The sequence below is a fragment of the Pomacea canaliculata genome, linkage group LG14, assembly GCF_003073045.1.
Source record: "Pomacea canaliculata isolate SZHN2017 linkage group LG14, ASM307304v1, whole genome shotgun sequence".
Classification (NCBI taxonomy): Eukaryota; Metazoa; Mollusca; class Gastropoda; order Architaenioglossa; family Ampullariidae; genus Pomacea; species Pomacea canaliculata.
The window spans coordinates 1,732,697-1,759,052 of record NC_037603.1 but is presented as its reverse complement, the minus strand read 5'-3'; the positions used below and the strand labels follow the sequence as shown (position 1 = coordinate 1,759,052).

Genomic DNA, 26,356 nt, shown 5'->3' with positions numbered 1-26,356 from the left:
GCAATGACGTAAAAACAAACTAAAACGAAGTCTTAATGACGTAAAAATGAACAAACTAAAGCAAAGTCGTAAGAAAAGTCGTAAAATGTCGTCATGGTGTGTTTTAGAAGGGGGCGTGACGTTGACGCTGGACGAGAGGGCCGGCTATCCCAAGATTCCACTGGCAGAACGCGAGTGGAGTTGGCGCTCAAGCAATTACTGGGGTAGCGACATTCCACTTTCTGCCCCATTTTGTGCCATTACCTCCCAGGGACATTTTCATCTGGTAGTTGCTGGTGGTGCTGTAGCTTTGATTGTGGAACAAGCTCGTGCACTCTTCCCTCCACCCTGTGATCTTCCCTCCCACGCACTCTCTGTCGCTCCACTGTTTGTTTTTTTTCTCCTACTTTCACCGAACTCCGATCACAGTGTGTGTTTATGTTTGTGTGTATGTGTGTGTGTCATAGCTTCTGTCAACGTCCCTTGTCTTCACGCCCCTTCCCCTATCCCCCTTCCTAATGCAGTAGAATGCAGTCTACGTGACGTCGACGTCACGGAAACGATCCGCAGCAGTTCACATAACAGCTGGATATGAAAATCTCGGTGGCATGGAAACACTGCACCATTTCCTGGCAAGCCTGGGGAAAGTCGTCAATATGAAGAAGCAAGTTACGTACGTGAATGGATGAGCAAACGCCGTTGTTTGATTGACGTTGTGAAGTAAGCGGACTAATATTATTACACACCGGGGGTTTCTATCGGGTGGATGACTGCTTCCTCTTCTGCGTTTAGGCCCGAGGGAATCGGTGTGCGCTTATCAAACTTCCATCGGAGACGAGGATTTTGTTTTGTTAGGATTCACCTTTTCTTCTCCCTGGTAATCAAAGGTGAGCGAAAATGTTACCTGCGAGGCGTCCGATGACGATCGAAGGACGATGCCGCGCGCTGTTACGTCAGAACCGCAGCGGAACTCCGCTTGTCGGGTGCCGGAGCACGTTCACGTGTGTGTGTGTTCGCGCGCGTGTGTATGTGTGTGTGTGCGTGTGAGCGTGCGTGCTCACAGGAGACAAGCGTCTAATTATCGATGGTGTGTGCGTAGCGAATAGGTCGCCTCCATTACTACTGGGGCTGGTGGCGTACGTCGAAAGGTTTTGTTTCCTGTCGCCAAAAGCCGCACCGGCCGATGGAGGGGGAGGATAGTACCATCGGCGGTGTTGTTCACGATGGGAGGACTTTGTTAGTCGCTTTGGGGGAGAGAGAACGCGCGGAAACAAATCGCGTGCCGATGCTTTGCGGAGAAAGAAGCTCTTGGGAGGATTAAAAAGTGGGGAAAGCAAACCACACAGCTGATTAGACGAGTCTTGTTCGGACGATTCTCTGATAAGCTTCCTGCTTGTCGGTAGTGAGGAGACCTGGAGGTCCGTGCCCTCCTGCCTTTGCCACGGGATGAGAGCCATCTCCGGATTTCTACCTAAAAAAATGTTTCTGGAAATGTGCACGAGACTGGACACTCCATGGTGCCGCCATGTGGATTACCGTTCTTTTGTAGAAGAATAACCCTTGTGATTAAAAGCAGCAGTTCTGTGAAGCTGATGGTGACTGAGAACATCAGCACGAAGGATAGTGACTACGGATAACGTGTCTTGACCTTTTGTGTCGCCTCATCGCACGGACATCGCACGTCCTCCATGAAGATCTGGGGCTACCCGCCAGCTGTGGGCGCGAGGATGAAGACAGCGATGACGTACGCGATATCCCTGGTGGAGGATCCGGTCCTGACGGCGCTGAGATCCAACGCTCCGCCGTGTCCTTGTTCAGAGTCGTTGCACTACTGCCTGGGGTAGGTATTGACCTTTTGGGCAGTGAATGTGAGAGTCTTAGAACACTCGACTAACCTTTGACATATTTTTTTTAAAAAGTGTATCGCGACTTTGGATTAGTTGTTGACTTTTTTAGTTGGGTGCCTTGTTTTGAACTGAGAATTCCTAGCAACTTCTTTCTGGTCGGTATGTAGGTGACAGATGCTTGCTTGGAGGAAATCTTCGTGCTTTGAAAAGGATCCACACACACCTGTACACACACACACACGTACACACAAACATTCACACTTGCACACATACAGAACTTAACAGTCATGTTTCCTAAACTCGCTTTCAGACGTCTGTCTACATACCAAACCAAATACTTACATAAACTTTCATGCACATAGACGGCGACATCCTCTTTAAGAATTCAGCAGTCGGGTGGTGGAAGAAATGTAGGTGTTACTCCATCTTTTCGTTTTAAAAGGAGTGGATGTGACTCTAAGTTCTCTTGGGGATGGATTGCAACAGGACACGAAATGAAGAGAAAAATTAGAGGTTAATGTCCTTTTCGTCGAGGACGTTAATGTGATTTTGCGGCAGTTTCATGTCACCTTTCTTAAATGTAAAAGGAACTTGGAATAGTTCGTTCTTCCATGAGATTAAACCTGTCCTTTATGTGAAGGGCTACCGGTATATATATATATGTATATAACATTTAGCCAAGATTTACACAGTTTTCTTTCATGTAACCATAAAGAACTTTTCTGATTTCGTCAGACATTTAGTCCACATTTGTCCGGTTGAAAACAGCCTTTGGAAGGTGAAAGCTCTGTGGGAAAATTTGTGAGACAGAGGAGATGAGTGTCGCGCATAAAAACTGGCTTCTCGAAACATTTGGTCATCTCGCTCACCGACGACCGAAAAGTGAAAGAAATCATTTTAATTTTTTTTTTAAAAAAAAAAAATCTCTCACGAAAAAAAGAAGAATGTTGACCGGCGACAGGTAGATGTGATGCGTATCAGCTTATTGTTTATTTGTCTTGTAAACAAAATATTTTTTCGAGTAACTGGGCCTTGTTCTTGGAAGGTCCGTGGAGGAACAAGTAGTTTTGGGAAGAGGTGTTATGATATATATAAAATATCTTTCTCTGCCCTGGCAACGTCTCATCAGGCTGAGTTTGAAGTTGTTGCAGTCGCTGCTGGCGTCAGTGGCATCATCATTGGGAATGTAGGTCAGCGATCGAGTGCGCTCCACTTCCTCCTCCCTGAAAGAAGGAAAAAAAAATGTCTTACAACGAATTTTTGCTACAGGCTAATAAGAGTTTTGTTCTTAATCGTGTATGTGGCTTTTGTTTGTTCCTTTGTTTTTCTTTTGGTCTGCCTTGGATTAGTTTTTAGCAAGGGATCTTTGATGGTGAGCTGGTTTACGTTCAAGAAACATTTGTGTACTTTCGCATGAGGCCACACGCAGAGCGCAACCTGCGGTATCATTATTTAGGGCTATTCGCTTCACAGTTCAGAGGTCATTGCTTAGCCACTCAGCCATAAAGTAGAGGGCTTTTTGTCCAGGCTTAAATGTAAAAATATATGCTTGATTGAAAAAAAGAAGTAGAAGTGAATAAAGGAGGGCAGTGTGCCGGGATGTATTGATTGTGAACCTGCGCAATGTGATGGCGGGTGACAGCTTGTCTCTTCTGGCCTTCCATTGGGACTCGGGTCTGGACAAAAACTAGTTTGAACACTTGTGTGCTGATGGTATGAGGCATGCGTCGGCTTCACACCCTTATCCCTCTGGAAGTTTTTCTTTTTTTCCATTGGAAAGATTTCTGTTCTTGTAGCAAGTCAGAGCCATGGAGATGTGGACCCGGGTATGGAGTAGATAGATGCCTGACTCCATAGAGGTTGGGGAAGTAGGTACCGCCCTCGGCGAAAAATCTAGAGGGTCCATAACAGCTCACTCCGCAGCTACCGGTAATTGAAAACGATTTGCTGTGTTTTTCTCTCAACTGTGTTGTCTCTAGAGGTTTATACAGAAGCAGACTTCAGACCAAGCGTTTGCTCTCCTTAACTACAAGATCTTGCTCGTACACTATAATGTTGTTATGCCTGTGTATGTTTGTTGATGTTTTGGTCTTAGTATGCATGCGTTTAATTTTATGCATTTTTTTGTGTTTGTTATCTAGCTTGTGCCAGCTTTACAGTCGGGAAATTCGCTTTAATATATATATATTTTGGTTTCTTACATCTCCTCTTCATCATCATTATCATCATCGGTGTCGTCAGCGTAAGGTCTTGAGACCATCTGTGAACAGTTGCCTTCGAAGCAAGAGAAGTTTGAGTGAGAAGTTAAATGAAATGAATATAAATGGAAATAGATAAAGGTAGGAATGCGTGCACACACACCACCATCACCACACTTCTTCTCGTGTCCCTTCAAGCCCTGAAGATATTCTCCGGAAATCTTGAATTTTTATACCGCGTCGATGGAAGCCTGCAAGGAAGCTAGGTTATAGTTTCATATTTTTCATACACCTCTAACAGATGATCGCCCTCCATCCCTGCCCCTCACCACCACTACCCGCCACCACAACCACCACCGACACACTCTCACGCCGGACGTTGGTGTTTCTCCAGCATCTTTGTAATCATTCTCGTTACGGGTGATGGATGTCGCTGTCGTTCTCTCCACCCTCCCACCCTGAGGCAGCAGCTCTGGGTCGTCAGAGGGGCGTCAGCGAGCCACACCTCCCTGACGTTTCCCTTTTGCTGTCTCTGATGTTTGCGTGTGCGTCAGACATTCATTCTCCTTTCGTCCAGCAAGAATGAAGAAATGCATCGTCCATCCAGACAGATGTATCACGCCAGTCGTGTGTGTTGTACTAACAAGGGCATCACATCACTCTTGTATGTTGTAGTAACAATAACTCTTATTACTTAGTAATATTGAAAAGTGTTCTGCTGGAAGGTTGTTTTTAATTTGCATCTGCTGACGAATATTCAAACCAAACCGACGACAACCGTCTGTCGCTGATACAACATTTTTCTCTGAGCCCTCGTCACCGTTACCTTTAGCACCAACACTCAATTTATTTTATTTTAAATTTTATTTTGAGGAATAGGCCGGACAAACCAGATCTGATTTTTTTCTTCCGACTTTTTTTCTTCCGCGAGGTTGTGGAGGACGACACTGGTTGTTGCCTCCGCAGTATGATGTGAGTGGATGGATGGTGGATGTCTGCTCCAGGTAAGATAAGCAAAAGGGAAAGAAAATACGAGAGTGTGAGAGGGGGAAGATAAAGAGAGAAGGGTGATGGTGGGTGGGTGTCCGGGAAAGCCAGCAAATGACTTCTCCGTGTTGTATTAAATTTCTGGACAGTTACCATAACTCTCTTGTTGTACCAAGCAGACGTGCCGATAGGGTTTTGCTGAAATTACCGAATATTTCCATATTTCACGCCCCACCTACCCTACCGTTCCCCCGATGGGAGGCAAAGAGCACTTAACGACACAAACAGAATCACATACATATGCAGACATGCACCAGAGAGACTGTGTAGCGCGGTGGTTGGTGCCGTGGGTGGGTTTGTTTACTTGTCAACTTGTGTCACAAGCTGTGAGTGTGTGACTGGGTCTTGTCTGTAGGCCACAGTCACACGGAGGCAGGTTCTGCATCTTGTAGCAGGCATGACGACGATGGGTCTATGTATCTATATCGATTACTTATTCACTGCAGGTGATGCTTTTTAACCTAAACTCAAACACATTTCTGTCTTCTTTGCTTTATTCTCTTTTTTGGTCTTTATTTGTTCGTTTTTTTTCGTTATTTTCTTGTTCGTTTTATTTATTTTTTATTTGTTTCTCTTTTTTTATCCTTGCTTTTTTAGTTTTTTTTGTGTGTTTCTCTTTTGTTGTTTATTTTTTCCGTTTTATTTCTTGGTCTTTTATTTTCTTTAATTTGTTTTGATTTTCGTATTTTTGTTTGTTTCTATTGTTGATTTGTTTTGTTTTTGTTTGTTTCATTTACTTTGTTTGGTTTTACTTCGTTTCTGTCGTAATCATGGGGGAGATGGATGTTTGAGCACTATGTACACGTATTCATGTGCTTATTTGTATCCGTCCATCCAGCCAGCCAGTAGGCGGCGTGTGTAGCGTGGGTCTGTCACATGTTCACACTGCCGTCAGTCTGGCCTTTCTGCTGATTTGCTATGACCGCTGGGGGACGGGAGGTACAACTAGTGGAAATGCCAGCTGTTCCAGTCCTGTCCTACTGGCCCGCCGCCAACAGTATAGGTCACGTGACACGCAATGGCACCCCTCCATCTACCATCTGTCTAAATGCACCCCCTACCATCCCGCCTCTGCTGTTATTCGTTGTCACCAAATCTCCTTTCATGTCTGTGTTATTTCTCTCATTAAAATCTTCAATCTTCATTTATGTTACATTCTATTGGTTATTTAATTCTCATCTCTTTTACGCACTTCTGTTTAGATAATACTCTTGTTGCTACAAGTAATTTTTGTTCTAATTTAACAAATCTTGTTGTGTGTGTGACTTAACCGGTTGTTTGCAAAGAGGAAATAAATGTCAGAGAAAATTGTTGTGTTGGCATCTCGCAGTTATCATGTTAAACTTTTCTGGTGAACAATAACAACAAAATAAGTCTTCTATTGCGCGTTCTTCCTCCCGTTACCTCAGCATAGAAGCGTAGTGCACTTTAATGTCGACCAACAGATAATATACTTTTGTTTACAATCTAGAGTGCACATCATAAACAATACGCTCACAAACAAACAAGCCACCGCTGAAGGCCTGTCGTAGCACACGGCTCGTCTTTCAATGACGTCATCACAATCTTACCTGCGCGATTCGCAAGCCCCACCTTCAACAAGAAATGATAAATTTTTGTCTTTCGCTCCAAGCGGTGAGCAGCATCAGGCCGCTACAGCTTCCGCTACTCGGTTAATGCATTCCCTCAATTATCAGGCGCCATCCAGGGCGTATCTCTCATCAGTAACAAGATCGGCAAGAATTATCCGTTGCTCATGCTTCGGGTAATAGTTTCTGGAAAGTTGCTCAACCTAGAGAATTGTGCTGACGTGTCCTTGGACATGAAGGAAGATAGCAGTTGACCTTTTGTGAATAATTTCACGTAAAGTGCAAAAAGTTACTCGATGGCTTGATATCTCGTGATTTAATGCGAGAAAGTTGTGCGATAAATGTTCGACTATTTTTCGGACGCCTGAGTCGTCAACAGACGATGTCTTGGAAGAGGAGGACCTCGTTCTCGACGTTCTTGTGGAGACGAAGACGTCCTTCACATGCATCCTGTGAATGCTTCCAAGGCTTGCACTGCACTTGTAGAAGCATAGTATGTGGACATACAAATTTCTAGACATTTTTGAGATTTTTTAAGCTTCTTTTTTCTTTAAACATTTTTCTCGTTACAAATTTATACAGAATTGTTCTTGTTTCACTGTCGTGGCCAAGCGGTACGCACATGGAGCTGACAGCTTGTTTCGACCTCCATTCTCAGACACCGAGAGTAGGGTACCCTCCAGACGGGAGGGGAGGAGGCAGAAAAAATTGAATCACGGCTCATTACCTTAGCTCCCACGTATAAAATGTGCTTGTCTCTCTAATGCAGGGACAAATAGGTTTTCTGCACTTTGCCGCTGATATGGTTAGACCCTCTTGTAGAAGGGGTGGGTGGGTAAGTCTAGAGACAGAGGCTGGAGAGATCAACGAGGAGCGATGAGGAGGGTGGAGGTGGGAAGAACGGGAGGGACGGGCAGTCTTGGTGGAGATTTTCGATTGTCAAGAGAGTGGAGGCTTAGGGTGGTGGGAGAGGCGTCTTGTAGCTTAGGATGCAATGGATGATGTGGACATTTGTCATTCTAAGACCAGGTCTGCTTGCAGCTTGTGGTGGGGTGATGGAGTTTGAAAGTGTGGGAATCTGTGGATTAACTTTGACGGTAAACGTGACTGGTTTTGTGCTATATTGTTTGATACATACAATATATACATCTACCGTTCCCTGTCGCCGTCTGTCTGTCCCTCCTGTGCATGTGTACGTATGTGTTATGTGAGTTTGTTTTTTTTTTGGATTTCTCACCCTTGACATGTAATTGCAGGCTAATTTCATTCAAATCTCTAGACATTCTCGAGGATTTTTGTCTTATTTTTCTTTAAACATTTTTTTCTTTAACAAATTGTTCATATGGGTAGTTTCCCTTGCTTGATTGTCGTAGTTGTGATTTTCAGATCATTATTGTCGTCTCTTCACCCTCCCCAATCCTGGTCCTATCACCTAGACAATCCAACGTCTAATCTTTCACAAACAGTTTTGGTAGCTGCTAGCATTTGTAGCATCCTGCTAGAGCGACTTTGTCTAACTATCCCTGTTGCTAGCATGCCGATGATAAAATAATATTAACTGAAGAATAGATTGTTCTCATATCCATGCAGTCGAGCAGATAATAGGTAGATCGAGTGTCGTCCGTTAAAGCGAGGGTGAAAGATTAAAAAAATGTTTACTGAAGACAGGGATGGAGTATAGTCGTCTGTAGCGTCACATACAAGGGGTATGGGAGAACAAGAGACGTAGAACAGTAGAACAAGAGACGCTGGCAGCCCAGGGTTGGGCAAGCGACCTCTGATCCCGGATGTGCAGACAGAGCCGGCTCGATTCCCCGCGCCGTTCGGACTTGTTTTCTTGAGGAACACAAGGCAGTGAGATGGTGGGGGAAAGGGGGAGAAGATGGGCATCACCTTTACAAAAGATGCTAGCACCTCACCTCCCTTCCAAACGACCGGAACATCACGAAGCTGTCATTACCTCTGTTATCAGTTTACAAAGGGGCAGCACTCGTACAGAAGTCCCAGCCTCACCACGTTGGTGGCCAGCGAGACGCCGGTTATCTGCCCTCCGACACCCAAGCGGCCCAATTACCGGCCATTTGCTGCCGCCTGGCGTGCGCGTGAGTCACACAGCGCTTGTTAGACCTCGCAGCCGGGGTGCAGGGTCTCTCCCCACCCATACCCGCACTTCACCATCGTTTTGCTAAAAGTGCATGCTGGTCGAGTTCTGGTCGCCAGTCACCTCCTCCCTGCCCTCTGTGGTTTCCTACCTCTTCCCAGCAGCCCCCACTATACTACCACCAGCCTCCCCACTGTTACCTCCAGCGTCATGATGTCCAGTCCATTGTTTTTGCTGACTTGGTTTTGTGGTTTGCTTTGTTCCCGAGAGCAAGTGACTAAGAGCAGTTAGGAACCGTCCAGCCTCACTCACGAAGTACTCAACTTTCACCATAGAACATACGGGTACCTCTACAATCTTAATTAAGCTTGTGGTACGTGGTCACCCCAAGAGAACGATGTCCACATCAGTGAATACTTAAATAAGGACGCTCATGCAGACAAACTGAAGGCGAAAAAAGTAAGATCGACAGGTTGACTAACGCAGTTACCTCGAAGCACGAGATGACCTCCATCCCCTCTCACACTACGGGGGTCAGCGATAATTTACCTCGAGCATGCGCCCTAACCCATCACAGACCTGCTCCTCGCCGTCCCGTCAATCACGAACATTCGATAGCCACGTCCCTAGGGAGATGCTCCCAGCGTCGCCAGTGTTCTGTCTGGACAGCGGGTGCGGTGACGCCACCAACCGGGACAACGGGTGGCGCTGTTGACGTATCATGGTATCAACCAGAGATGTTCTAACCTAGGCCTTCACCTTTTATCGTCCTACAGTTGTTGTATGAACTTGTCTTAATGGACTGCTTGCAGACGATATTTTCCCCCAGTTAACTACTAGAACGAGGCTGGTGTAAACAAACTTCCGGTTTAGTCACATTCATGCTTAGGCTCGCCGAGAAAATCTGTAAAAAGGGTAGTCTTGACGACTGAGGATAGAAGTGATAAGTTTTAAGCTGAAGCTGAAGCACGTTAGCTTTTACAGATTTTGTTTGTTTATTTGTTTGTTTTTTGGCAAGCGTAGAATGCATTTTAGTTTGTTTAGTTTTCACATGCGTAGACTGCGGTTACTTATTTACTGTCACCCATAACAAGTCAGATCAGTCAAAGGTATATCCAAAACAGACACCATTTCATAATCGTGATTTTTCCGCTTTCTTTCTTTAACATTGTTTTCTTGCGACAGAAAATGATTTTGTTATCTTCCTTCTTCCCCTCGGACCCCTCAGCTAAGCCTCGTGGAGAAGTATTCTTCGCGAAGTTAACAAATCTTCTCTGTTCCCTATTGACACTTCATCACCTATACAAGCGGCTCTGTGACTGACCTGCACTGACCAGACTGTGTTATCTGTTTTCATCAGTTTTATCTGTTCTTACCATCTCTCTGACAAGCTGCAGTTCTCGGTAACGGCCTCCGTGGTCTTGAATAAAAGATAAAATCTTTGTCTTATTAGATTGAGGTCGTTGTGGGAGCAGGATGGAAGTCAGCTTTAAACATGGCTGTCTGTTGTGAGTTCTCTAGGGACCTGCCCTCCACGTGCCGAGTATTGACAAGGTTCCTTTTTTTCTTTTTTTTTCCAGTTAACCGTTATGTCGGATTGACGTTAGTGTGGCAGTCTGGGCCCGATGGGGTGTAGCTAACATTACCACAGAATAGGATGGTAGTAAACTAGGGAAGCTTTTGCGTCAAGGGGTGGGTCGTTTCTGCTACACAACCACACAAGCTGTCATGGAGAGTTAGTCTAGGTCTGGAAACAGCTGTCACGTTGAGAAGGAAAAATGATGTGTGCCAGAGGCGAGATCTGAACCACTAACTCACGATTTTTACTTTCTTGGTGTCGACGCTTTACAGATTTTTTAATATGGACAAACGTTTGGTGAGCGTGTCGGTTTATAAGTTCAGAACAGCCTTGCCACGAGCTTAAGATGGTTTTTCTCGAAAGTAATGGTGGAAATTCCTCTTTATTAACACGACTGAGACGCATTATCCTCGGATTCTCTTTTTTGTTTTTTGTTGTTTTTTTTTTTTATTATTTTTTTTTAATTTGATGAAGTGGGGATTGAAAGACTCAGTTTGAGAGAGTAGGTCGTGCTGACTTTGGTCCGTAGCCCTTGAGGCTCATTATCATAGCACTTGGGGCAGGAAGCAGACTTGACAGCGACTGATTTCTGTTGTTGCAATGTGATGAAATGCCGGACGTACAGTAGGGCCGGTCACTCGGGTAACAGGATTATAGATAGCTGCACTTATCTTTCTTTATGCTGCTTCTCTCATCTCTCTCTCTCTCTTCTATCACTTGCTCGCACACTACTTAGCCTCCTTATCCACCTCCTCTCCCACCCTTTCCCTTCTCATTTTCATCGTTTTTTTTTCTTTCCATTTTTTGCCGCCTCTCTGCTCTTCTCTCGCTCCAATTACTCCGAAAGGTAACGTGTGAGGATGACGTCATAAAAGAGAAGCTGGAAGATGATGACGTAGCATGTTGCCGTTGGTGGAGTGACGCAAACATTGCTTTGCAGGTGGCGCCACACACCTTGTACACGCTGCCTGCACACCACCGACTGGTGTATGGGGCTAGGGGAAGACATGCCAGACCATCCAGACTCTTCAAGGGTTGTTGACTCCAGCCATCGATTGGCGGAGACGACACTTTCCATTAGCACTTGACGAATGGCCGGTCAATAGGGCCTTTAGCACTGCCAACAAGACAAGATAACCAGTGACTGACTTTACCGGGATGGGGGAGGGTAACGCCCGCAGGTATACTCCCCACTCCCACTCCCTCCCTCAACCTTTCGTGGTGACAACACAGTTCGTCGGCACTAAACAGGTGAAGGTGAAGCGCCCCACCACCTTGTTGCCGGAAGGGGAGTAAACGGAATGGTTGACTCTGTTGAAAGCTCGGCAAGTGGGGTTTTTAACAACATCCGTTTGTCAACTATTTACCTTCCTGATAAATCCTTGGTCGTCTTCTGGATGGAAGGTGGTTCATGAAGGTGGTGTCAGGTTTGGTCTTCATCTTCATACCATCTGAAAATGGCGTCTGGAGAACGAAGGCAAGTGGAAGCATCCAGGAAGAAACGTCTCAGCTGAAAAAGGACAGAGCAGCTTGTGTCTGGTACCGGCACCGATGCTGGAATCGAACGGCCTTTCAATTGTCGAAATGAAACCTGCACTGATCATTAGCTTCCTTGCACTTGGCACTGCACTTCTCTCTCCTCAAAGTTTCTAAGTCGCCTACGCGATTGAGGATTGGGTAGCAGATGTGGAAAGCAGGATATAGGGAGGGAAAGAAAACAAAATGATGCTGATAATGGAATTATGCATCCTGTCATCTTTACTGTATCCGTTCATCTCTGGCCCCTTTAAAGAAGGGAAGAAAGATCGCTGCTGTGGAAGATTATCATAACAGCAAGATTGTCAAGCTTAATACTGGGAACCACAGGGTGGTAGAGGAGGAGAGAGGAGTTATGCTACAATGTAATGTAAATAGGCACAGAAAGAAGGCGGGGAAAAACCACCCCGCAACACGGAGGAGCAAGATCAAAACCTGATGATTACAATGGCATTAGGGTGATGTCCGGCATCTTTAGCCACAAAAGGAATCGCGCTGCGAGGTGTTACGTCAGTCGCCGTTCAGCCGTTATCATTCCATCATGCACCAGTCGCATATCCCCAGGCGAGTGATTGGCGAGGGGATACATTTTAAAAAAATATTTTTTTTGACGGGGAGTGTTCCCCTTTGGCTTGCGAACGTTTGGTTGGTGTTGGGAAAACGTTTCAGAAAATTCGGTGGTCGTGTCTGGGCGCTGGTCTTTCAGAGAGAAAGCTTGCGCTGTTGACAAATAACTTTTTAACTAGACAAATATACAAAAAGGCTTGACTAAGTTTGGCAAAGTTATTATTTGACAGTTGTAAAAAAAATTTCGATCGTCTTTGTCCGGGATTTTTGGAAACTTTCTTGTCTGTTTTCTTGTTGCTGCTTTCGGTTTTTTTTTTTTTTCGTGATTTGTAGCCGTAAGTTTTAAGTTCAAACTTGTTCAAATGGTTGCCTAGCAACAAAGCAGTGGCTTAAACTATTTCAGGCTTCAATTCAAATTTAAGCCACTTAGCAGTCAAGGTCTTTGTCAAGGGAAGATAAAAGCGGACAACTCATGGTAAACAGTTGCGTGTATCCTTTCAGTTGCTGTCTTGAGATATGGCGCCGGTGCTCAAATGATATGGCATGTTATACACGCGCACACCACCCTCCTCTCCTTCTCTTTCACACTCGCATGCACATGTATGCACACCTGCAAAAACGCAAATGAACATCAGCACACGCTCACACACATACCAATACATATGTACAGACACGTGCACGCACTCACAATGTGTGTTTGCATGGCATTCTCTGTGAACAATTTTCAAATTATTCGATATGTCCTTGTTTAGTTTTATTTTTTTTTATATCTTTTTTTTTGTTTTTTTGCACGTTCCATGGTTTTGTCTAACAGGGCTGCCAACTGTAAAATAACCACCCCAGAGGCTATAAAGGAGAAGGTCATCATGACAATGATTTTTTCCCCTAAATATCCATTTTTGGTTTTCAGGGAAGTGCAGAGTGAAATATGATGGCGCCGACACAGAGAAACATCGCTGCTTGTAACATTCATGTAGTTTATCTCTGGTTTCTTTCAGAGGACCGTTCAGTCTTGTCAGGCGATGTCTGCACAGAGAAACACAGCAACAGTTTGCCGTGAAGATTGTCGACGTGGCCAAGTACACGTCTAGTCCGGGGCTGAGTATAGAAGGTTGGTGTGTGTGTTTGTTTTTGTGTTTGTGGTTTGTACAATTGTGTATTGTTGGTTTGTTTTCGTGTTTGTGGTGTGTACAACTGTGTGTTTTTTTTATTTGGAATTTTCTTATCTTTTCTTCCAATGTTTAAGTTTTCTAAATATTTGTAGTTTCCACATGAACAGTTTCTTTAAAACCGAGTACCGTAGATAATGGATATATCAGCTAGGTAATGATCATGTGTTAGCTAGGTAATGATCATGTGTTAGCTAGGCAATGATGTATGGAGTAGCTTGTTAATGATAGCTGTATTAGCTAGATGCTGATGGATGTATTTGCTAGGCAATGAGGTATTACAATGATTGATGAATTAGCTAGTTACTGATGGATACATTAGGTGGGTAGTAATGGCTTATTAGCTTGTTACTGATGTAAATAGGTAAAATATAAATAGGTAAATAGATTAGTTAGGTAATGATGTATGTTTTAGCTAGGTAATGAGGGGTTATCTAGGTAATGATTGATGGATAGCCTAGATAGTGATGTATTGATTATCTAGCTATCGATGTATGTGTTAGCTAGCTAATGTGTGCATTATTTAGGTAATGATGTATGCAGTGTCTTGGTAACAATGGATGTATGAGGTTGGAAATGATGGATGTGGTAAATAGGTAATGATGAATTTATTAGGTAGGCAATAATGGATGCGACAGCTAGGTAATGATGCAAGCGTTAGCTAGGTAGCGATAGCTAGCTAGGTTGTGATAGATGCCTGGAGTGGAACAGAGGACAGTGACGTGAATCTTTGAGAATTAGTTTGTGTAGAACTTGCTGTTTGATTTCTCTGTAAAAATGTTTATCGATGTTGAATGTCATACAGACTTGTTTATAGCCCATGTGTGTGTGTTGAGAGAAATGCTCTCAGCTGGTAAGATCGCTCCAAATAATCAGCCGCGCGCTCTCTCTCCACGGGCGGTACAAGGGAGGGAACTGTAGAATCCGCTATCTGGCAAAATTAAAGGGAAGCCACCGTTATTTAACTACGAATTCCGAGGAAATAAAGGGAAACCACCTCAGGAAGAGTTAACAGCAATGTTTTTTTGTCAAAGTACTGGCCCCTGACTGCTTATTGCCGCTACTCCGTCGTAGGCACAATGGGGTGAGTAATAAAATTTACAGAGCGCACTTCTCCGAATGGATGGGTTATGTCCACAGCAGTTCTTTGATGTTGTTTAACGCTTTTAATCAGATACACCTTTGCTGGAGGTAACATTCTTGTCGCAATAAAGATTTTATCTTTCACTCGTGTGTGTGTATTAAGAGATTATCATTTCTGCTGAATATGAACAGCCTTTCATCATACAAGAATTTAGCCGTATAATTTACCCAGAAGAAGTAATAACAGAAGTTTTACAGTAAAGTGACATTAGCATTTGTGATGCGTATTATTTATACGGTTGCATGCGGGATAATTTAATTCCTCTACCTTCGTCCAACAGTCGCTTCGGGATGGGCCTTGCGAGTATTAATCATGATGGGTGAGCTGTGAAGGATAACCACAGGTGTTAGAGGGTTAAAGGTAGGGTTAACGTATTACAGTTGGTGCGTCTCTCTTGCCCGTACACACACATACATACACTCTGTGTGGGGTAACGGTACTTTGTGGTTAATAAGTACAGTGGTTAAATGTGAGTTAATGTATCCACAAATGGACGATGGTTACAGTTTGGAGAGCAAAGCTGTACAGAGATGAATCCCAACTGGAAGGATGGCAGTGGTGTACAGCAATAACATTTGCACATAAATAACTGTTACATCAGCCCAGAAAATGAACTCGCAGCGCTGCACAAAGGGGAGGAACTGCAGCGTCACGCCGCGTCTGAGAGAATCCCGCACTAAAACATTTATCTCGATTATCTCCCCGACTTCCACAGAAAGAAGACTCGCCAAGCGGCGTAACTCCATTCCTGCCGCCGTCCTCCCACCTCCAACCCCAGTCCCCTTCCCACACTACCACCCACCCACCCACTCCAGTTCGATTGCTGAAAGGCGTGAAGGAGTAGTCTCCTCTCTAAACCCAATGCTTACACAGTTTGGAGATGGAGAGGCGGACGTGCACGATGGACGGACTGCTGGCAAATCGCGAAATCATTCTATCGCGCACACAGGCGTGCGAACAATCTGCGGCAAGTCGAGTGTTTAGGGTGGTGGTGGGTTGGTGAGTGAGACTGCTGTCGTTGACATCCTCTGTCGAGGATCGGCGAGACGATGTTGTTGTTTACGCGTCAGGTCGATCGTTAACACTTACGTCAACATTTAAAAAGATTTTAAATCCTCGCCAAGGAAGGAAAGATGCCGGGTGGCTCTTTCTGTAATCATTCTTGCTGGACTCACTTGCTGGACTCACTTGCTGGACTTTATTTTGGTCTTGGCCGGTCTGGTTCATTATTTTTCTGTATTTTATGCATCAAGGTGCACGCATGTACACCAGGCGCAGACTCGAGCGCAGCAGCGCGCACATGCTGGTGTGAATGGAAAGCTGCTGACAGGCCGGGGCTTCAGACGCTGCAGGTCGCGATGATGATGATGCCCTCCACTTGTGGCCGGGGGAGAGCTGTGCTTGTAGAGGTTGTAAAGTTTTAGTGCCATCGCTCTAGTTATCGACCCGGACTTCAACACACTCAGCAGCCCGGAGGCCTTGTCGAGAGGATCCCACGCCGAGAAGCCGGTCCCATGATGTCGTTGCTGTTGTCTGATTGACTAGACGCGGGGTCGTGTTGTTGTCGTCGTGGACCGACAGGGGCTTAGAGACGTCTACCGCGCGACAAGCCAGTGGAGCGATGGCTGCACAAACAACAACAACAACAACAACAACAACAACAACAACAACAACAACAACAAAATAAACGAAAGCAGAAAGCTAAAAAAAAAAAACACACACAAACCATCCTTCTCTTTTCCCGCCTTAAATAATTATCAGATTACTCAGAAGAAGGAACAATAGAAGACTAAAGCAAAATGACAGGAGCATGTGTGATTTGTATTATTTTTGTACGAATGCACGTGTGATGTTTGTTATTGTTGTACGGGTGGAGGTGTGACGTGCATTGTTAAGGCGGTGCACGTGTGATGTGTATTATTTATTGAAAGTACTGTGGTGTGTATTATTTATAGGGAAGAAAGTGTGGTGTGTATTTATTTATAGGCAGGGCCGTGTGATGTGTAGTATTTATATGGAAGTACGTGTGAAGATTTATTTCCTCTGCCTCTGCCCCACAGTCGCCTTGGGGATTTAATTAGACCAGTCGGCAGAGCTGCAAGTATTAATCATGATGGGTGTGCCACGAAGGATACCCACAGACGGTTAGAGGTAGGGTTAACCTGTGTCCGTCTTTTGCTTAACTGCCTGTGGAAATATTAATTTCAAGAATGGGGTTTTGCTGCTCGAAGGAAGATGCTACCTAGCCCGAACCACACTTACTAACACTGGTCTTAAGGCCACTGTACAATTCTGGTTAAAGACCATTACAGTGATGCTAAGTAGTGTTGACTAAGTAAAGATTAAGTGTTCTACAAAGTCCGTTCGATTTCTCCTTACATATATTCTTTGGGGAAAACGAACAAAACGAGTGCTTTTGTCCGTGCAGTCAACCGTAACGCACGTGCGTTCAGGGCTATTGACGTTCCTGCCCACCGTTGAACCACGTTGTGAAAAGGAAGCGTATCCACAGCTGGAGCTTTGTTTGGCCCTGATTCAGGCAACTTTGTGTCATACTATTTTCCATCCCTAGTACTAGCTCCATCCCTAGCAACCTACGTTCTTTGCCTGTTTCCAGGTGTGAGACCTGTCCTGCCCACATGCTAATAACCTACAGGTGAACCTACCTCTGCTTCCTTCTTCAACCTCTTCTATGGGAATGAGTGTAGCCGAGGCTGTGTTAGAACTAACACGGAGGAGTAGAAATGGCGATCGTTGAACAGGTTAAGTAAAGCCATGATGGTTCTGGCATCATGAAAGCCTTTAATGGAACGATCTGCAACCTGCTACAGCTCCTGATAGTTACTGCACATTGGCAAAAAAAAAAAAAAAAAAAAAAAAAAATGGCAATAAATAAAAAGAGTAGAATGAAATGAAAAGAAACCTCGCCGATACAGAGCAGATAATGATGTGACTGGGGCTGTGTGAGTGGAGCCAATGGAAGGGCTGTGCACTTACGTAATAGGCAATCAGACTGAGCTTGTGGAGCCTGCAATTTATTTTGTTGGATCGTGATGTCTGGGGACCCCAAGTAGCGCTTGTTGCATCAGTGCTGTATTTTTGTAATTTGAAAACATGTCAGTAGATTGAAATCCTGTCAGCCATTATTAGAGTCAGGCAATTTTTTAAAATTTTTATTCGGTCACTTAGTGGTTTCCTGAAATACATGGTGTTCATGTTGATGTGTGTCGTAAAAGTAATCGTACATAGTGTACATAGATGTCGAATCTTCCAATTAGACAAAAAAAGAATATAATTCAACGCCATAATTAGCTGGAAATCGTAAACAGCGCGTCGCTGTGGTGTTTATCCTAAAGTTCAGTGATACGCTGATCTAATTTTTGCGCATGCGCAGAAACGAATCTGCGTAATAAACATATCTGATTCTACAGTTTCAGTCTCATTTCGGTTTTCAACAGAAATTTATGGAAACCAATTTCCGCTGAAAGGAAAATGTGCATGTTTATAGCTAGAATTCCATTTTAGGGCAGGACAGGGAAACTAGACAGCGTCAGGATTTTTCTTGGATCACGTGACCTGAGCGATCCGTTTCCCTTACCGAAGTACGTTGACGGTGGCGTGTAGGGTCCGCTGCCAGGAAGGCGGCCTGTCTTCACGGGCCATCCTGTCGTCTGTTTGCTACTGAGATCACCTCCACAGCTCAGGAGGCTTTAGACGAGGCCAACGAAACAGACGCATCGATCACACACACCCGAGATTAATGAGCTGTCGACAGGCTAAGAACGGTCAGAGGAAGGTAATATACCCAACACGTGATCTCGTGACGGTCAACGAAGTTGTTGTTTGTGTGTTCGCTTCCCGTTGACGGTTGCGCACTAACAAACAAATTTTCTCTTGTGAAATCATCGTGATATATTTGGTGATTAATAAAGACAGAGTGTGATGGTTTTTCCACTGAGCCAACAACTGTACGCAATACTTCTGAGGGGAGGAGATGGGGAGTTCTAGAATGTACCTGAGTTTATTTAAAACTGTTCTCCTTTTTTTGCCACTTATTTTTCCGGCGTTGTGGAGATGCTTCGTGTAATATTTACTCAGAAATCGCTTCACTGGCTTCAGCAGCCGTTTATTTACAGTTGTTATTTTTGTGGTTGGGTGTCCTGCCAGGAAGATGTATGGCGCCAACTCACCTCCCACGGACTGGTTCGAGTCAGTGGTTCGCACACGGCCATCATGGCGGCGGCTGGCGGAGGAAGACGTCAACAATTTTGTGCGCGCTGCTGGACTCCGGTGAAGCGAAGATTGAAGCGAATCAATAGGTTTTCGCTGGTTTGAAGACGTGGACTGTTTGGTTGTTTGCATTGAAGCCGGACATCTAGCCATTCTGTGTGTCTATCTTTCTCTCTCTCTCTCGCGTGCACACACACCCCGCACGTGGAACGTGGACATAATTGACGTCAGAGAAAGAAATGACGTCGGATTGTGACGCGGGATCCTCATTATTCTAAAAATAAATGGTGTTTCCTCAAATGTTGTTTTCTCTGTTTTAACACATGGCTGTACATGTGTAACAGACTGTTGTCTTATCAGGATACTGGGCCGTCAGCTGCTGTTGTTTTTCTGCTACCATGCAGAAAATGATTAAAATGATTACAAAAGTCAATGTGGTCAGATGGTGTAAACAATGTAGCATCAGTTCACTTTGTTGTTCGGAGTAGGAAACATAAGCGAGAAAGTGTTTGGAGAGACACGTGGATGACCTCTCTGATGACTCTCTCACACACACACAAGATCATACTTTATTACCACCACCAGCATTAGTACGGGTTTTATATTCTGTCTCTCTCCCCCTCTAACCTCCCCGTATCTATCTCTACCCATCCATCTATCTTTCCTAACTTTTTCACTCTTTCAAATACTCACTCCGGCATTTCCGCGTCTGCTGGCACTTTCACGTCCATTTTTGGCGCTGGCGAGTCAGGAGGCGCAGGCAGCCATCGCTTTGAAAGGTTTGCACAGTGAAGCTAGGTTTGAGCAGACGATAAGAAAAGTTTCCCGCCTGACGACAATGTAATTAGTTTCCCGTCTCTGCTTTTTGGGGGTTTCGTTTAGACACTCACCACAGCCAGTCTTTTAGCTGCAACGTCGCTTCTACCCTTCCCTCCCCACTTTCTCTTTGTGGAGTGTTTTATAGGGGAGGGGAGGGAACTCTGAGATGTGAGGGAGAGGAGGGGTTTGAGATAAAAAAAAAAAAGTCTGTCTTCTCATTCTGACAGCGTTCTGTCTCGGTAGCTTTGAGAGATTGAGAAAGAAATCGATGCTTGTGCAGCTGGTTACATTTTTTTCGCATCTCTCTCTCACACACAAACACCAACTATGCTCACCCACTTCACCGAATTTAGTCGACAGCAGACACAAACACTAAAATATTGACCTAGGCAAATATTTAGATATATATAAACATAAATGTTGACCATTTTCTCTCTATATGTATATAGGCGAGAGAAAATATACGCCACAGCAACAGCTACCAAGGAAATAACGGTCGTGCTCACTTTTGAGCAGCTGCACCTGGCAGAACTGAGGGTCTCGGTGATGCAGCTCACCGACCCGGGGCATCACTCCAGTGTGTCACCATTTCCTTTACACTCTGGAATGTGTCAACAGTTGTGCACCACTCACATCCTGTCCTCTACCTTCTTGCCGACTGCTTCCATGATGTCGCTAGCTTGCCCGTCCTCCTCCATTCTCTCGTTATTTCTCTAATGTTGTCTTAGGAAATCTGTAAACAAAATGCCAGTGTGCCCTAATGTGTTTGGGGCTATTCAGTGGGAGGAATGCTGGTTTAACTGAGTTTTACTGCGGGTTTGTGTTCAGCCAAACTGCCGCCATTAACCCTGACGAAAATATGAATTGTATTCCTATAGCACACCAAAACTCGTGTCGCACTTTGCCCACCTCAGTTATTAAAACATGTAAGCATATTATTAAAGAGTGGTACAGTGGCCAAGTTTTTGGTTGAAAGTAGAAAGACCGGATGAAATCATTTTAAGGCTTTGGGCAGACTCCTCATGTCCATTTGCAAGACACAAGCCTTGCGACAGTTACGGCAACAGAAAACGGTTCCAGGGTGGTTCATGGATTCACTCCGGTCATTCAGACGCCAGTAAGTCGGTGGTGGCGCCGGATTAAGTTGGAGACTTGTATGTCGAACTGATCCTGTTACACAGTTCAAGGCGCTGCGTAGGCCGTTAGTTCTTGGCGTGCGGGGTGTGTGTGTAGGTTGGGGGGTGGGTATAGATGATAAAATGCATAGAACGATGGTTGATGAAGTGTGGAATAGTGAGTTCTGCTACTTGAAAGGCGATGTGGTTGAAGAAGAAATGGAAATAGAAAATCCGTGAAGTCCTGTAGATGACAGCGACGCCACCCGCTCATGATAGTCGAGAAAAGGGTCGTCATCCGGTTAGCCTGTCCACCTAGGGTGACGTCCTTGTACTTAGGATCATTATCATGAGCCAGGTTTCAGTGGCGAAGAACATGTTGATGACTTTCTCAATAATTTAGCCAGCAAGTAGATCAGGTTTTACTTACAAGATTCACACAGCCAAAGCTGCACAGATCGCTACACAGGAAGCAAAGCGAGGCCCGCTAGGTCCCGGATGGAGGTGATCATTAAGATGAAGCTTTGCCGCAGTCGCCTCCCATGGGTGTACAGCTATAATGATGATGGCAAGCCATTGACAGATCTTCAGAGAAAGAAGAAGTGATGGTGGAGAAAGGAAGACACAGCAAAAGTTTACGAAATAAGAACTGGAGATCCCCCATTACCTGATCCCTGCAGAACCGGAGTGAAATAAAACACACACAGCACAACAGTATACACAGTAAGACTAAATAACGATATTCGTCTGCTCCAGTAACGGTAAATACTTCAGACTAAACAGTTTTGTGGACAGTACGCAGTCACCAAACAAAACTAAATGGAGAAGTGGACACGTCGGGTACCGACCTCAGGTAGATGCCTCTCAGTATATATTGAGCATGGAGGCGTCTCATCATGGACTGGATGTCTCGGTGCCACAAAGCTGGACACACATTGGCATCTAAACACAAAGTAGATATGCAGGCCAGTCCTCTCAAACCGGATATGAAGGCGACTGAATACAAGCGTGTCACCTCAAAATGCACGCGCAGACACAAGGTCCAGAAGTATTTTTTAGGAATTAACGATGAGCTGAAAAAGCTAGGATTTAATGGATGTGCTAGCGTAGCTAAACAAAGCGGAAATAATAGCATTGACTATGTAGACCCCATATATAATTTATATCGAGAAAAGAGCTTTTGTGACACATAACCGGGATGTGCCTTGTTCTGTGCGTGCGTGTGTGTGTGTGAGAGAGAGAGAGGGGAGAGACAGAGTGTGTGTTTATTTATTTACATTTATATATACATGTGAGATATCATGTGAAGTTCATGAGCTCAACCTACCTCTTGTCCTTTGGATGTTGCAGACTTAAAGCGGGAGGCGACAATATGTCACATGCTGAAGCACCCGCACATTGTGGAGCTGCTGGAGACCTACAGCTCGGAGGGCATGCTGTACATGGTCTTCGAATAGTGAGTGCATGCTTTCTGGTCACATGATCACCTTAGTTCTTCTCTCTGACACTCTTTTGTTGCTGAAGTCCTCTGCAGCCTTTCCCTAGGGTGCTTCGTGTTTCTTTCTGTCCTAACACAATTCTCTCTCTCTCACACACATAATTGTTTGCTTTTTATATTCCTTTTCCATATTTCTTTCTCGCTTTCTCTCTCTCTCTCCTTCAGAAATGCGATTGCGATTAAGAACAGTGACAGTAACCGGATAATTGTTTGACCGAGTGTGGAAGAGTTTGTGTATAAACGCCATTTAAAGATGTTCCAAACATGGTCTCACAAAGTTGTTAACCTGAAGTAACCATACACGAACATCTTACAAGCACAGACACTTCGTTTGTCAGCAGCTAAAAAAGTTTGTCTGCAGGATGCAAAGGCAACAGGTCTTCAACTACGTAGCGCTTAGATGTTGTGGCTGATGGATGGATGTTAATGACAACAAATGTGTAAGTGATGAGGAATGTTCCTGTGCCCACATCGCCACTTTTTTCTAAGAATCATCAAAGAAAGCGATACCGCTTTTAAAAAATATGTACAATACTTTTTACTGTTTGTGCGCTTGCATACTCGAAAGACATGCTAACCTCTTCTGAGGTACTTGAAGACCCAAGCTATCATTCTTTTTCAGTACTTTGCTTTCAAAAGAAGGCCTTTCGTTGTCAAAAAATGTTCGACAAAGTTTGGCACAGTTGTACCATGAATGAATGTCATTGGAAACCAGTGGGTTTTTTTTTTTTTTTTTTGTTGTTGTTGTTGTTGTTGTTGTGGGAGGGGTAGGAAGAGAGGGGCGAACGTTTGGAACATTGATTCTTGGGTCAACGTACATCACTGTCCAGACGTTCGCCAACCCATTGCCAATACATTGGCCGCTACATCGCCGCTTGTTTGCTGGTACAATGCAACTTTAGGGCACCGGAGGGTTGACGCCGCAGCACTTTGTCCCGTTAACGCACTTTCTCGCGAAAATGCCCGGATGTGAAAGGCGCAGCTATGAGGAGGAGGGCAGCTGGGCTACCGGCGCTGGCTCGTCGTTAGGGCTTTGGTCGCGCGCAACAAGCCTGATGGGAGGCGCCCCCCTATCGAGAAGTGGAAACGTGTGATAAAGGGAGGGACGGGGATGGTGGTGGGATGGGGTAAGCATGCAGAGGAGATAATGCTCCTGGGCTATTTCTGTTTATTGGCCTCACTGGAGAACCGGTCGGGCTCTCTGGTCCTGTGCCAGGCTCAGCTTGTTTCTGGCGGTGCACCCCTTCCTCCCGTCCCTCTTTTTTTTTAAGGGACTGTTCTGTTCGATGAGGAGTCAGATTCTGTCCTCTCCCCCTCCCCCCAATTTGTGTCCACCCGGTACTGGTTGTCAGCTGGTATCATATGGGTGATGACTATTTCATTAGGAATTTCATTGAAGCCATTGCCTTTCTCCTTCTGTTTGGATGCAGTAATATACATTATTTAGATAACACAATCTCCTCTTCAAATTGATGTCCTGACTATTTAGTCGGAGAGGAGGACCATTTAGCTCCAAAATATTCCCAAATCGAGGCAAGCGCGAGCTTGAGTCCTGATACAAGCATTTAATTATACAAATATTTGATTGACCGCGTCACGTGCACACGCCGATCAAATTTAATGAAGACAGGAAATAAAAATCAAGAGCATTAAACAGGTCTCAAGAGAACAATACAATAAACATCCTGCACTTAAACATCAAACAGTTAAGACAGACAACAAAGGAGCAAACAATAATATGCGGTGTCTGCTTCTGTCCTTGTTGATGTTGATGTTCTGTGCTGTGGAGATGGCGGAGACAGAAAGTCTGACGAGTTAATCATGTTACAGCAAACACTCCATCTTCTGCGGAGAACCATTGCCTCCAATATTTCGGTCGTTGTATAAATTATTTTGATGGCGAAACCACATTAATGTTATGTAGCTAATTGTAGCAGCCTTTGATGAAAGAAAAAAATGTGTACCGCCGGCACTGCCTCCTCCCTCACCTTTACCTCCACCTCACAGAGTACTTTCACCTTGTTGACCCCTGGTAGACACCCGACTCCTGTAGAGGTTTGTGGCGTGACGAGCGCGGATGTCTAGGTATGCATGTGGGTCTGAGCATCCGCCTGGGGGTAGAGGAGGGGTAACTGATTAACTATAGGGGAATAGTTTTCTGAATAGATGTTTAAACATTTTCGTGGTCATTTTTATCAGAAAAATATAACTTTAATCACAGTATGCTGCATAATTTGTGTCACTGGTGTCACTTTACGTGATGTGTTTTTGGTCCTTTAATATTGTGGTCAACCGACGAAGGAAGATGATTTACCTGGCGAGCGACTGTCTGCGCAAGGTTCACCCAGTCGGTCAGGCATGCCTAGACATCCGCGCTCGTTATATTGAGTTGTTGATAGGGAGAGTTAAAGGGGGAGAGGGAGAGGAAATGGACCCCGCACTCTCCAATGAAAGAAAAAAGTGAGATAAGTGAGGTTTTGAACCCCTCAGCAACGACCTTCTTGTCAGGTGACTAAATTTACTTTTTATTTACATAGAACTGAATTGCGCGCACACACACACTCGTAAACACTCACACTCTCTCTCTCTCTCACTTGTTCATTTATTGTTGTGCAGTCTGCATTAGTATTGACTTTGGTTTACATTCTGTCATCACATGCATTAGTTCTCATGAAAACAACCCCGGGTTTTGCGTTGTTAGACCCTCCGCAGCTTTACGTCTCATTGTCCGCGATCGCAATCTTAGGCGACGAATTAAAAATTAAATATCAGATCATCAACGTGGAGTTTTTTTCCTCAGCGAAAACAAGGAAAAAAAAATAAAACACGTTTTATAACGTTGACATCCGTTTAAAGGGAATTAAACTGTTCATAGCTTTGACGGTAGTTTTGGTTCGTTGGACATTTTAGCTTTTTATATATTTTTGAGGGAGATTGCGAGGCTTTTGTTGATTGTTGTTTTGTTGTTCATTTTCTGTAATTGTGAGTTGGAGACTAGATGTTACTGTGCTAACAAAAACTTTGAAACAGCAGCTTGTGACGACAAGTCTTCGCCGTTCGGGTAGGTCTATTGTTTGTGTACCCGGATGAGTTTTCCATTCGGAGAAATCCACATCAGCAGCTGCCAGACGTCGGTTGACGAGTGTGGAGAGGAGGGGGAGCAAAGCAGACGAAAGCAGAGGTGGAGGAGGACACACCGCAGACAGGCTGAGTGGCTGGAACTGTAGTTTCCCCGCTGACGACAAGTCATCTGCCTCTGTGGAAGTCCCACACCTGAACGTCTCGGCGCGCGTGCGGCTTGCTGCTGCGCGGGACTTCATCGCCGCCAGTTAAATTATTCACGCGCACGGGGGCCGCATGCGAAAACCTTTCGACAAATTGAAAGCCGCGCTCCTAAAAATAGACTGGATGGCACCAATAACCCTTTTCTCTCCCTTCCTCCTGCCCTCCACTCCTCTCTTCTCCTCCAACCCGGACAAAAGAAGAAAAAAAAAAAAAACCCACTATCACAATTTCACGTCTTTCTGAAAAAAAAAAAAAGCAGAAGTAGTTCCGGAAGTATACGAGGATTTCGGACAATAAGAGTGGCTGAGGGGAGAAAGTTGGGGGGTAGGGGACGATCCAAGATTTTTGGTTCCATACATTTTTTCGCTGTCATTCGTTCGAAATCGCTTGGCTGTAGGTTGTCTCACGACACCCACTTGACGGGAAAGACTGGATTCTTCCATCACCCACACCCACCCGTACATCCTCGCTCATCTTCCCGAAAAAAAAAAATCGGGAGGCTAGCTGTAACATGCTTCACCTACCGCCACACCCCCCAACCCCTCCCAGCAGGGGGCGCTGTTGCCATGCTTCTGCTGCTGCCGCCGTTGCGGAAAAATGGGAGGTGGAAAGCATTATCAAGAATGAACCCGTCGACGGGCGAGTTGCGGGAT

General features: G+C 44.9%; 1 protein-coding gene across 1 annotated transcript in view; it reads left to right on the top strand.

Annotated features, from left to right (window-relative positions):
* Positions 1-1,002: 1,002 nt before the first annotated feature.
* Positions 1,003-26,356, top strand: part of LOC112555855 (peripheral plasma membrane protein CASK-like) — a 149,455-nt gene continuing 124,101 nt past the window's right edge. The window contains exons 1-3 of the mRNA XM_025224397.1: positions 1,003-1,819; positions 13,442-13,554; positions 22,271-22,376. Of these exons, the coding sequence (XP_025080182.1) occupies positions 1,668-1,819; positions 13,442-13,554; positions 22,271-22,376 (371 nt within the window). The 5' untranslated portion in view covers positions 1,003-1,667. The remainder of the gene's footprint in view (positions 1,820-13,441; positions 13,555-22,270; positions 22,377-26,356) is intronic.